Source organism: Rhea pennata, chromosome 7 (genome assembly GCF_028389875.1).
Source record: "Rhea pennata isolate bPtePen1 chromosome 7, bPtePen1.pri, whole genome shotgun sequence".
Taxonomy (NCBI): Eukaryota; Metazoa; Chordata; class Aves; order Rheiformes; family Rheidae; genus Rhea; species Rhea pennata.
Window position 1 is genome coordinate 14,596,076 of NC_084669.1, and position 14,000 is coordinate 14,610,075.

The 14,000-nt window shown below is 45.9% G+C and overlaps 1 protein-coding gene across 3 annotated transcripts in view; it reads right to left on the reverse strand.

Annotated features, from left to right (window-relative positions):
• WBP1L (WW domain binding protein 1 like) overlaps positions 1-13,184 on the reverse strand; it is a 57,465-nt gene extending 44,281 nt beyond the window's left edge. For 2 of the 3 annotated variants that reach the window (XM_062580101.1, XM_062580105.1), the window contains exon 1: positions 13,098-13,179. Coding sequence is in view for 1 of the 3 variants with exons in the window: in XM_062580102.1 (XP_062436086.1) it covers positions 13,098-13,184 (87 nt within the window). In the remaining 2 variants the exon portion in view is untranslated. Of the gene's footprint in view, positions 1-13,097 lie in introns of all 3 variants that reach the window. The other variant, XM_062580102.1, reaches the window with a different exon arrangement.
• Between the last annotated feature and the right edge of the window lie 816 nt (positions 13,185-14,000).

The following is a 14,000-nucleotide window of genomic DNA, read 5'->3' on the forward strand; positions in this document are numbered from 1 at the left end:
AATTTTACTCAAGTGGTAACCAGGATTCAAACCAAGTAGGAAATAACGAACTTGGCTTTAAGTGGTTTGCGAGAAACCCAATTTGCAAATGCTAGTGGTAGCCAGCTATTGAATATACAAGTTGCTAGAGCCCAGAAGGCACTGTGATGAGTGACTTAAGTGGAGGCACCCTACACCCACTAACATTCCTGCTGAATGAATATGAAATCGGCAAGAATTGCTTTTATTTATCTTACTAGAAGCATTTCTTGGAAGGGCTGGAAAATTTTATTTCAGATGAATTTTTCAGCTGAGAACAAAGTTGTATTTATTATAATTATGCGCTCTCCAGTGTGGCCTGCCTCGCTGAGAAAGAACATTAAATTCAGCTGCTCCCAAACTCACAGAAGTGACCTTTTGAATGAAAATGCTGCAGTGAGAGGCTTGTGGTGCATTCTTACCAAATAACAGCTTACTGTTTGTGACTTGCAGATTAGTGCTCAGACCACTTGATTTCATCTGCTACTTGCATGGGCACAAGTCCACATAGGGTCAACCAGCTGAGAGCAAATCATGTTTGCTGAAGACTACAACAGGGAGAACTGACTGTGCTTGATCTAAATCAAGCACAGTCAACAATCTAAAGCTTGATTTTGTAAATTTTTATTAACCATCATGTGGCAGCATAACTTTGCAAGGCACTTCACATCTATTACAGAGATCACTTCTGCAGGACACTCGCTATCTAGTTTAAACAAGTGGATCAAAGGTGTTATTGACACAAATAGCACAAGCTCTCATCAGTGTGATGAATGCAAGTATGAACACCCACCACCCAGGCAGCAGTGCTCTGTTCAGTCTCTTTCCTGAAGGACAGCCAGGTTACCTGAAAGGCTTTGCAGCAGAGCAAGCCCAAGCACCTAGGGCTCAGACCAGTTAAAACTAAAGACCTAGGAAGTCGAACTGGCAGATTCATTCCATCACCTGAATGAGAGGTACAACGTGAAATAGCAAAGAGAAGCAAGACATGCTTGTTTGGAAATGGAGGATGTCTTTTCAGTGTGCAAACAGAAAGCAACATTTTTCAACATACCAGAGTTGCTTCTTACCCTTTGCAGAAGTTTGGGTATTACAAAACGCATCCTATACCGTGATCCTCTAAAGGACTGAACAAATCACATATCTGAGCCTTCCCAGCAGCTGGGTTGCTGGGTAGTCCAACTCCCCACTGCCAAAGAAAGCAAGGCAAGCTTGGATGCCGACGTCCACATCTTGGGGGCACTTGGAAACTACTCTGCCTGCCCAACTCAGCACAACACCGTTCCACTGCAGACATACTGGAAAACTGCTCTAGGCTCCAGCTCCCTTTCTCTCTCCATTTTCTCTCTCTCTCTCTCTCTCTCTCACACACACACACACAGAAAAAGTAGGCTTTCCCAGCCATCCAAAAATTTCGGTCTGTGGTATGAAGGTCTAGAAAGCAGATTACTCTGTTCTACGCATTTGAGCCTTTTTCAAGCTAAAATGCAGCTAACAAAACAATTTGCCCTGCCAGTTCAAGTTCTGTACTCCCTTTTCAGATATTATGTTTGGATTTCAGCACGCTCACTCTCGTTTTGCGGCTCTGCTCAATCAACTTGCTGGTTTAGTCCCAAGTCTGCATCTCTGCGTTCTGTTGCCTCCAAGGGAGAATACAATACAAGAAATTCAACTTTCTGACTTCACTACACAACCAGTTAACCAAGAGTTGAGAAGGAAAAGCTTTCACTTGGAATATTCATTTTCTGTGCAGTAAACAGCACATGCAATTCATGAGGTGCCCAAAAGCTTGATCCTCATGTGTCTTCACATGCTGATAATTGACAGGACCAATGCTTTCCAGACCAATAGAAGCACAACAGGAGCCAAGCACAATTAAACTATCTCAATAATTAGATACAGTCTGACCACAGTACCCGTGGCCAGTGAAAACCTCTGGAGTGAAACCTTGCAGAAGAAAAACAGAAGTATCTCAGTTAACAAAGACCTGAAGACTCTTGTCTAGGCCTCCAACAGAAGACAAAAATTACATAAAACTTACACACAAGGTATCACACAACTACCAGTACGGTGATACAAAGAAAACAGCTCATAGCATGCTCGCCATCTAAATCGACAACATTAAGATGAGAAATCTAAATTATTTTTTCAATAATATGTGTTATAAGCCAAAATCAGAATTGAAGAGTTCTTGCAAAAAGCACCAGGAGGGCAAACAAAGGTCTTGAGAGCACAGTATGACTTTTTAAAAGCGAACAAACAAATCACTACTTTTGATAATATCTTTAAAGTTCACCCTCAAAAAAAAAAAAAAAAAGAACACCAACATCTAAAAACAAGACAACTTCCTTTTAGGGAAGTCTTTTTTTTCCATTTTCCACCTCCCCACTACTCTTTAGGGCTAGGTATACTATCATGACACTTCACTCTCAAGAGCTCTCAACAGTCTAGAGAACATGCAAGACGCCTGCTGTCAAGGTGGGGAAAAAGCTGACAAATACAGAAACAGCTTGAGAGCTGTAAACGAAAACATTAATGGATTGAACATGATAAGAACAGTATTTTTAAAGCCTGCTTCTTTAATTAAAAAGACATTAGTTGAAAACATAAACAAGTTTTACCTTGCACCCTGTCCTGAAGGAACGTGCCCACAGAACTGTTGGCAGGCAGGGCCTGTGCGAGAAAAGAGCTAGCAATAAAAAGAGCTCTTGTAGCAAGAATGTAGATAAATGAATTTAAGAGTCTATCTCAACTTGTAAACTGCCACTAAAACTTACAGTTTCAGGATTTGCAAAATTAACTTTCTCTGTACTACTTGTAGAGGAATGCCTGTGTCAGCACAAACAGTTCTCCCAGCCTTCAGATCACCCTAAGGCAGACATGCAATTTCACAGATACATTTTGAACATCTTGCCTAGTGCTCTTTTCCTTCCCCCTGCAGATCATTACATTCTCAAGCCAAAGCCAAAATATTCATTGCTTACATAAACAAATATAGTACTGTTTTATCAGGACACGCTTGAAGGTATTTAATCCCTTGGGTCCTACCTCTAAAATCTTTAGGAGCAGGATCACAGGAAAAAGAATTTTGGTTATATTCTACTGTATAATATGACACATACAAGAAATCATCAGTGCCATTCTTTGACCTCAGGAGTTTATCTGCTCTGCAATAGGTTGTGAATACAGGAATTTTGTCTGAGCTCTGACCGTGCAGGGAATTCAGCAAGCCCTTACACTTCATGTCAGTCTGGAGTTACGTGCCAGCAAAGGTGAAACAAGGTGACCACAGATTTGTCTGGTCCCATAATCCAAAGTTTTCCTGGCACAGTACTTCTCAATAAATATGCAGCATGTTGAAAATAGAGAAGGATCTCTTGCTCAGTTAGTCCTTCCAGAGAAAGTAGCCTGCAGTTTTCAGAAGGAAAAACAATCATATGATGAGCAAAATCATTCCAGACTCTTTTGGTTATCTGAATTCATCATTTAAGGCAAGGATGAGCCTCAGACTTTACAGTCACGGGAAAGGCCTAAGGGCACTGTGTGGGCCAAATAAGAATTAACTTCTTGACTCTTGCTTCCACAGCCTAACCTCTCTCTGGTGATTTAGTGTGATCACATACTCTGGGCAAGACCCAGAAGGACATGGATACAAGGACAGAGCAGAAGAGCAAAAACCTCAATAAAATAATGTGTTGCAAACACAATCAAGTACACGAGATGCAAAAATTTTCAAATGAGATGAGTAGGAGAAAGAAACAGAACAATCAGACAAAGAAAAAACAATACTACTAAGAAGAGGAGAGAGAAATTAAGAGCTAACTGTTATTTTTGATGCTGCAATTTAAGATGGGCTTTGTCTGAGTCAAAGTGCTAAGTGTCAATAAATGGAGACAATCAGCAATGACAGATGTCTGCAAGTCTGTTTTATCTAAACTTCAGATCACAGGAGATTGAAGAGTCAATGAAAGCTGTTTGTGAAGTTTGCTTCTTTTTAAGAGACAGAAGTCAAAATGACAAGGTAATTTGAAGACAACATAATACGCACTCAACCCTCCTCCTCAGCATTCACTGTTTGAAAAGCTGGTCTGCAAGCTAACAGATGAGACAACCAATAACAAAAGCAGGAATTCATCACACAAGAGATCCAGACATGAGTCATGACCTTCACTCACATTCAGGTAGCTGTATTAAATGCTTTCCAAGCACTCAGTAAAGGTCTTTCAGAATCTATTTGAATAAAAGGCTTTCCTCTCCCCAAGAAGCAGGGGAAGGAACATTTTTAGTAATTTTGGTGATCTGATTACAAAAATTGATATTTAGGATGAGATCAAGTCAGTCAATCTAAACCCTGGCCTTGAAGATAATGTTGTATTCTTGCCAGAGTTTGCCCCACCTTTACTACCATTGCTGGCAGGAAGCCCACCATCACTTCCAGTCCTTCCCCTAGATCCTGGCTGAGACTGACCCCAGACAGCATCTAACCCCTTCATTCTATATCAGTCTGTCCCAATTCCTGCTTAGTTTAGCCAGGCAGCTTTAAAATATGCTTTTGCAGCACTCTGCCAGCTCCACGGGACTGTTTTTTAGCCCACGACCAGGACAATTACTGTCACAGGGAGCACTTGATGCAATGGAACGGCTTGAGCTCCTGCTGGAGGCACGAGACATGCAGTTTCTGTGGCTTCTTGTTGGCTATCATCCACCACTTGAGATTTAAAGAGGATGTGGGGAAGAAATTTTAAACATGCAACTACTGACGCAGTATTAACAAACTTGTAACAAACAATGAGGAATACAACGCTTGGCAAGGAGTATTCCTGCATACATTGCACTCTTTCCGTGTCAGGCTTCTGGTGTGGCACAATTACATCGTTGTTTGAGTGACAGCATTATCCTACACTGTCTTGATTATAAGCTCCAGTTCCATATTAGGTAAAAAAAATAATAATAAAAAGAGAGTCTGTTACAGACAACAGTAGTTGACCTTCTGATCATATCTGTCTGCAACACACTGTCTGTGCTAGGACATGAGAGAAAAGTGTGAATCAGATCTGCTCATTAAAAAGCATCTGCAACGTCTGCTGGCATGCCATTAATGTTTGATTTTCCTCCCAGGTTCCAACAGGCAATGCTCAACATCTTTTGTACAAGGAAAGCTCAAGATGGCTGGTGAGATTCCTGGCAAAACACACTCTTCATAGCTGTCTCTACAGCTTATCAGCCTTTTCCCCTTCAATCTGCTGTTCAGCCAGTAGCACACAGAAAAAGAAAAATAAAAGTAGTTTTGTAACCACTGCAGCTCCATAAAGCTATCCTATCAATTTGTTCTACAAGGTTGATTGACTTTGCAGGCTAAGAAACTGAGTTCCAACTGAAGCTTTTATAGAACCTAGGCATATATCAAGCCAGTCAATGACTGTGTCACAAATTTCCTAGTACTTAAGGAGCTCCCAGTTATAGCTTTTTAAGTCAGTGATGTTTTTTCTGCTGCTACCTGCTTTTCTGTCTACCTGCTTTCAGGAACTGTTGAAATCTTACATATCTTTGAGACCTTTTTATTTATTGAATTTGGTACAAAGTGGCCAGCTGGTTGAAAAATTATTAATGGATACACACACACACACGCAGATAACTGCATAAAGCTCGCCGCCTCCTTCAAAATTTCTTCTTGGCATCAGAGTTCACTGTTTTCCTAGGTAAAGTCACTCTCTGTCCCACTGCAGGACTTTTGGCAAATCAGTGTCTTGACAAGCTTCCTTAGCCTGAAATAGAGCCAAGATACAATTAGCTTCTGCTTTGACCATGATACCTCACAGATCCCTCCTCCTAAAAAGACCTCCGCTCTTGAGCTGCCTTGTTGCATCATGAATTTCTATCACTGTCTTGTGCAGACCAGAACTTGATATGAAATAAAAACACCTCACTGCTAGAAGTAGCAAGCTTTTGCATCATAGCAATGCAGAAGATAAAAGAGGCTTTTTTTTTTTTTTTTTTTAATATTGCTGGTGGATCTTTCATTTCTTCACGCAAATGCTTTCCTGTGCTAGCCTTAAGGATCACACTCAGGATTCTTATGCCTTAAACCCCCATAAAGAGAGGCCTCAGAAAAACTGCTGCAGGACATCAGTGCCGACCAAAACCCTTGAGCAAGATGGAGGAGACGACTTGGAATGGGACAAGGGCAAGTCTTAGAAACTGGTCATGCCGTTCATTGGGCACAACTGAACGGAAAGGGAACAAGCCCAAGATTTGGGTTTGCTGTACAATGTGCTGACGTAAAGGTGCTTGCGAAGAAGGAAGAGTCAGGAAACTGCATTTAAATTTTCTGCAGAAGATTTCTCTTACAAATGCAGGACACAAGGAGGAAGTTAAGTGACAGGAAACAGCAGTGCATATTTGCACACATCATCATCATTGAAAGGATACAGGCACATAAGAAAATCTTATTTCCCTCTTGCTGGTTTGGTCTCAGCTCAGGTGATGACAAGTGAAGTTACTGACTGAAGTTACTGACTCTGTGGAGGAGAGGCTTGCAAACCAGCAGCAACACAAGTTGTCTCCACATGAAATAAAGTCCCTTCTCTCTTTTTGCATGTGTTGTTCAGGACACAGCATGCCAGGTGGCACTGGCTACACTGGTGTCCAATGGTTTGGTCAGCTGCACGTGTTACCTCGTTTTGCACCCAGCAAGCCCTCTCCTGCCATGTGCCCCATGACAGTTTCACAAGCCATTGCAGAGACTAGAGGTCATCTAAAAATAATAGTAGGGGCAGTTCTCCCACCAATAATCATGCCATAAAAGAAAAATGCAGTTCCTCCTGGTGTCAGCAGATAAACGGCAGGTCTCTGCAGCATCTTGTGCCTTCTTTACAATCAAATAGTATCTGCAAATCATGCAAAAAAACCCATGAAAGATACAACCATACCAACATGCTCCTTGTCAAGGTATAGGCATGCAGTTCCTGCGTGGCAAACCTGTTTTCTCCATGCCAGCTGCTATTTCAGGTGTGCTTGTTATATGCACTGCTCACAGGCTCAGCCACGCCAGGTTTTGACTCTTAGAGTTGCATTGGCACAGCACCAGCTGTTGGCATCTCAAAACCAAGCTTGTTAACTATGGGTTTTGTAGCCACACAAGGGAGCAGGAGGGACCTGCACTTCCTCAACTTCTCCATGAAGCCATAGTGAGGTACTTTCCCACACCGTGGGCTTGCTTTCTTCTGACTCAGAAGTCTAGATCAAAACCTGGTAATCAGGTAGTCCTGCAGCATGCAATGAGCATCTCTGCTCTGCCGTGATCAATGGCCCTTCTGAGACTGTCACCTTCCCGGACTCAAAAACTGCTTTCGAGATGTCTGTGATGTGCTGCATACTTTCCTCCATGTTGCAAAGACAGTAGTGCAACTCTGGCAGGAGCAATCCATCTATTTGGCCTGGATTCCTAAAAGGAACCTCGTGTGCAAGACAGCAGCACGTACAACCATAAAGTCACCAGTTAAAAGCATTACTAAGCAGAAGAGATTCTTATGTAACCGACCAGAAAGGGCAAATTCTTACCTTGCACCCTGTAAAACAGTTATCAGAGTGGCTCAGATTAGAGGTACATCGCAAACTCCAGTACCAATATGCGTATCGTCATGAGACAGAACAAAAGGCCACATGCAGCTCTGCATTCCTAAACTCCAGAACATGCTTGACAAGGACAGATTTTCACAGGCATGGCCACAACCAGAGGGCACTGTACAGACCACACCAGACGGTGAGCTAGGCCAAATCAGCCCTTCACCAGCTTTTTGCCATGGGCTAATGGCTATTCAATCTCCCAGCTGTCCCAAAATGGCTTAAAGAAACGAAATAAAAAACAAAACGAGCAGGCACTTTGCATTTTACTAAATATACTGCCCATTACCACAGAGGATGTCCATGTATTTTCAGAGTACAAAGAAAGACAACGTATTACCTAGGCTAATGCCTTTCAAATACCACTAAAAGACAAGAGTCAACCTCAACATAACATTGGTTTAATAACAGGCCAGCAGAGATATCTAAAAGAGCACAGTTCCCACCTTTACTGGCAGAATAAAAGTGACTACCTGAAGATGCTCAGGAGAGCAGCACTCCCAAGAATCAGAGTTAAGGGTCGATGGGTGTTTTAGCCAGGGCCAAATAGCTGTCTGTTGTTGGAACATGGCTGAAGATCGACCACATCAATCCCACTGTCCCACTAAAAGGACCAGTGGGGAAATCACTGCCTTGGGCAGGATCTCTGCTGTTCAGTAGCAGCACCCAGCGGAGTGGCGGTTTTGGCAGAGCCGGAAGGGGAATGCCACCTGCTGGATGCTGCTGCTATCCAGACAAGGCTGACCTGAACTGACCCCGGCTGGCTTGTGAGGTCGGGAGGATGGAAAAAATCCGCAACCATATCTAAACAACACTGGCAGACAAAGCTTTTCAAGTTCCCCTCTGCACCAGACTACAAACCTACAAAAGCTGCTCAAGTTTATCATTAAGGTAATGTTAGGTTTTTGGTCATTTAATACTTAGAGGGTGAGGGGAAATTCTCAGGAGGACATTTATGGGTCCTAGTTACAGAGTTGTTTCTCCTGCCCTGAAGAGAATTGCCATGCTCCTACCCAGGATGCATTTGACGCTTTCAGACCAGGCTTTCCATCTGCCGCACAGCTGCAGTGATGCAGGCAGAAACCCTTACAGCACTGTATGTTGTTTTGAGGGCAAGCCACAAATGCAAGAATTTTAATTAATGGGAAAGCGTGCTCTACAAATGAAACACCGGACTTCACGGTGGTATAACTGTTACAGTACGAGGAGTCCTTAATCCAATCTGCAGAGTTATTTAGAGGTTCCTGTTCTGAGCAAGTACAGGATGTACTTTGATCTCTGCTGCCTCCTGCCAAAACTGCAGAAATCAGCAAGCCAAAAACCAAGAGTCACAGACAAAGATATCATGGCAGACAAAATATATTTTGCAGTTATATAAGCAGCTCTCCTCTTGACGGACCCAGGAAACATGGGAGTGCAGTTGCAACCAACTAACTAAAGCTTAAATCAACAAACATCATAAATTTAGAGATGAGGAGATAACCCTCTCTCATACTGGGTAATTAAGGCCTTGCCGTTCACAAACAGGTCACCACCACCTGAAGTGATGTTCTCAAAAGGCCCAAATGCAGCCAGATTCTTGGTTGAAGCGTGACAACTCCATATTGTGCAACTGGAGCTGTGGCTAGAGCTAAACCGCAGCCTTGACCAGAAACACTGTCTTACGGGGGGGTGTTAGCCACAGTGACAGTCATGCAGAGCTCTTCCTTAAAGCAGGGATCCGTCCTCTTTCTCCCGTACCATGGGTTATCCCTCAAGTCCCAGTACTTCAAGCAAAGTCTTAATTTGGGATGAAATGGGTTTTTAAGAAGTTCTTCTTAACTTAATGCGTCTGTCAGGCTTTAGCTCAGAACCACTTTAGAGAAACACGGGTTTCTCAAACTTGTTGCATTGTTAACGTTCACTTAAACCTCTTGTTTTTAAAGAAAAAACGGTTGAGAAAATTATGTGATAATTAGGCTACATGCCACAAGATGCAGACAGACAGTTAATATAGTCAAATAATCTTTACTCTGCCCTGCAGAAACATACTATAGTATAGTTATGATTTATAAACAAAATTTGTGGTTAAAAATTTGATCAAACTCATTTTTACATATATTTATTTCTTATTCCCCATTTCCTTTGCCCTCAAACTGACAGAAGAGAGTACAGTTAAGGTACACAATTAAGGTCATAGGAGCATAGTCATAACTGAACATAGCTAGATTTCTTTTTCCTGTGATGTTTACCCTGATTTGAATTTTTTACATAATCACAGCATTCCTGCCCTGAAATTGCTACTAAATGCTTCATCTCCTGTTAACAGAGCTTTGTGCTCTGATTACAAGTGAAATTGCAAAGAAGTCAGGGAGACAGTTAAGCAACATGGACTCTGGATGGTGCTGAGCTAATTATCTTCCTTCTCCTCCTCCCACCACCCTAAAAAAAATATTAATTAAAAGAAAGGCATTTTAAGATCCTAGGCAGCCTGGAATTATTTTAACCTGAAAAATCAGAGCCTCCTGCACAGTACAGCATGTTCTCAGGAATGTTTGTTCAGTGCAGCTAGGCAGTACAGCTCCACCTCCTGAATTATTTAGAGGACATATTTCCTGCGGCACCTCCCAACTTTAGACCACCTGGTCTATGGGCCAGTTTTGAGAGGTGAGGCATGGCCCTGAACTGTAAGCGTTCCCTGACAGCCAGGGTGAGCAAGGAAGAGCACATATATGAAGCACACATGGAAGTAGGCAGCAGTCATGAGAGGCAGTGAGGGCAGCAAGATCTACAGAGGACAAGAGCCAAATGCTGTCAGGGGTTCAGCTAAAAATGTAGGAACCATGGCTGTAGAGGTCTGCCAAGTCCAGCACTGTCCCACTGCAGCTCTTCTCTGTGAGCCCATCAGATCTGACAAAATCACAGTCTAAGGCAACACAAGTGCACACAAAGTTTTGTTACCTGCTCATTTTCAAGATCCTACATTACCACTATCATTTTTGAGTGGGTAGCCATCAGTCTGTAGTACGTGGCAAGATAATACCAGCCTTTTGACAGTCTACATTAAAAGTTAAAATAAGCAACCTGAGCTTTATATAGATAAACTATGAAAAGAAAATTAGTAAAAGATGCAATCATATCTATGTGCGCTAAAAGAAATATATATATATATATATATATATATATATGCGCCACCAAAGCTTCTCTTCCCCACCCTCATATATCGTACCACTCAAGACTTACTTTTTTAGGACTATTTCTGGCACACTGACTGAGGATGATATCCACAGGTCACATACACAACTACCCCACATGCAATCTAGTTCTGTTATCGCCTACATGTCCTCCTTTCTTCTCTTTTCCTCTTTTTCCACTTCCTATTCCTCTCCTCTACCTGCTCCATGCCTAAAGTAGAAGCTCTATGGGACAAGGGGGATCTTTCAGTCTTCAAAGCAGGTGTGGTATTCTTATTAGCATGTACATAGCTGAAGACTTTCACGGCTTTTGTACAGATTATTCTACCACCTGACCACCGCCCGCAGCTAAAGTACCACAACAACCAGAGAGCAGCATAGACATGAGATGTGCTTATATATGCTTAATTTACATACCTCATCTCCCAGATAAAAAATAGCATATAGTACTTCCATCAGTCAAAGCCAATTGAGACAACATGGAAAGCAGACAGTTTGACATTATCCTGCACCTGGTTGCCTGGGGCAGCAAGGATGAACACCTAGCCTCTGTGCAAGAGAAGGAGATTTGGGGTGATACTTGTCACAGACACATCCAGATTCTCCATCTCTTTGCACTCCAGAAGCACTGGGAGATATTTCAAGGGACCTCTTCCAGAAGAGAGGCTCAAAACACACACCCCTGTGACACTAAGCACCACAGAGCCCACAGCACCTACAGTCACAGATCTGCATCTCACTGGCTTAGACCTTCAACAAATGCAAAATATGATTCCCACCTCCCATGTGATACACTACACCAAATCAGAAGTCATTGTATTTGATTTATGTTCTACATAGGTGAAAAAGATATCGTGACTCCATAAACAATAAGTTCCAGTTTGTGTCCAGGTTACTTGGCCTAGTACAATCCTCTCCAGATGATACCGAGCACAATGGGAAAGGTTTATGGGCTTCTACATATGGGGCACCTAAGAACAATGCTGAAGATCTGAACGGTGAACACGGCAGCATAGCCAGGAAACACAGTAAAGAGATGAAGGAGAAAGAATTAACCTTGTTAAAACTCTTTCCAGGTATGAAGAAGGCAATAAAGGAGTGGTCAGCATCTACAAAGGCAGGTCTAGTTTCCCTCACCCCCCCAAAAATATGCTCCCACTTCCTTCCCCCAGTCCAGAGGTCTGCAATGGACCTCCCTGTCATAGTTCATGCCACAAGACGGCCAGCTTACCTTCCTTCTGGCCTGTGCACCTCAAGTGCCCACCAAGGGCATGACCAGCTGCCCCAACATCAGGCAAATCCCATTTCTCTATCAATACAAATCCCTTGGCCAGCTGCCCCATGACCACTCTTCAGTCCATCCCAAACCTCCCCCAGCCCCAATCCCAGCCCCTCACAAGCCACCTTATTCTCTGCCGCCACCCCTGAAGGACACTTCACCCACATGTCTCTGCACACCTGCCAACTCTCAAATCTTGTGCCCTTTCTGTAGCCATCTTTCCCCTATGTCTAGTCACCCTGCATGAAACACTCCTCTTCCATGTCCTGCAACCACCCTGCAACAGCCACCTTCACCCTTAGCCCAAAGCACCGCCCAAGACACAGGCACTCATGCCAGGTCTCTGCACCCCATCCAGCTTCACTGAAGCCCTAGGTAACCCCCTCAAAAGCCTCTTCCCCCAACCTCAAGAAGACAAGGGTATCCCATGCTCAGCTCCTTACATGCTCCAGCCCCTGCCATGCCCTTGCATGACCCCCCCCCCCAAAATGACACCCTTGCCACAGGAGGCCCTGGGACCCATGCCCAGCCCCCAGCACCACAAACACTCCCCCTACAGGGCACAGAAACCCCATGCCCAAATCTCTACCCTCCAAGACCGTCCTGAAGAGCATAGATACCCCATGTGCAGCCTCCAGCCCCACAGCCCCCCCCCCCCCATGGGGGACAGGCACTCACTGCCCAGTCCCCAGCCCCACAAACACCCCCCAGAAAGCACAGACACGCCATGCCCAGCCCCATAAAGACCTCCCCCAGAGAGCAAACACCCCATATCCATCTCTCAGCCCCACAAACAGCCCCCAGCCCCCCAAGGCCAGTCCCCCAGCAGCCCCCAAAGGCACCGGCACCCCATGACCAACCCCACAAACACCCCCCCAGAGGGTGCAGGCACCCCACACCCAGCCTCCGGGCCTGTGCGCCCCACATAGGCCACCTCCCCACCGCAGGGGCACCAGCCCCCCAGCCCGGCGCCCCCCAGCCGGCCCCCCCGGGGCAGCCCCTACCTGGGCGGGCTCCACGCTGGCGGGCAGCCCCTCGGGCAGGGCCTGGAAGAGCAGCAGGGCCATGGCGGCGCGGAGCCTCCTCGCCATCCCCCCCCCACCCCCCGCTCCCCGCCTCCCCAGCCCGACTGCGGCCCGGGACGGGAGCCGAGGGGGCACCCCGCGCCCCGCCCCGCCCACGCCGCCTACTCATTGGGCGGACGGCGCGTCTCTCGGCCGGCTATTGGCTCTTCTAGCTATCGGTCAGGGCAGCACCGGGAGGGGCGGGGGCTGCGCACTGGGAGCTGCCATGTTGAGTGTGGAGCGCTGGGGAGGGAGGCTGTGGGGGGGGGAGGCGCTGCCATCTTGTGTGTGGCGGAAGAGGCTGGGAAGGAGGTGTCCTGCAGCAGCCCCACTGCGAAGCACCTCGGGGGCAAGCCGGGACCCTCCGTCACTGCAAAGCAGGAGGGAGCAGAAGTACCGGCCACAGCCTCTCTGACACCTCAGTGGCCTCCACAACATGGCTTCAGCCCCGAGATGCCCCTTGGGCAGCCAGCCCTGGCCTGTGGTGGTGGCACCCCAGGCCCTTCCCGCCAGGCGCCCAGCTCTGCCCGATCTCCCAGCCGCGGCGCTGCTTGGCCCCGATGCCCAGAAACCGCCTCCGCGCCGCCCGCAGGGAGGAGGCCTCTCGCTGCGTTGTTTCTTCGGGCCGCCCGAGCGCATCCCGGGCGCCCGGCTCCCACAGGGGAAGGAGCCGTTTCGGCCCACGGCGTGCCACGCGGCACTGCCAGCCGGGCACGGGCACCCCTCCCAGCTCAGGAGGTCCGTGCCGGGGGAGGAAAGCCTGAAAATGGGACAGTATTTGGGGAAAGCAACCTCTAGGCTTGGCCCGTTCTTGGTCTTCTCTGCACAGGTGCTGTCCCGGAC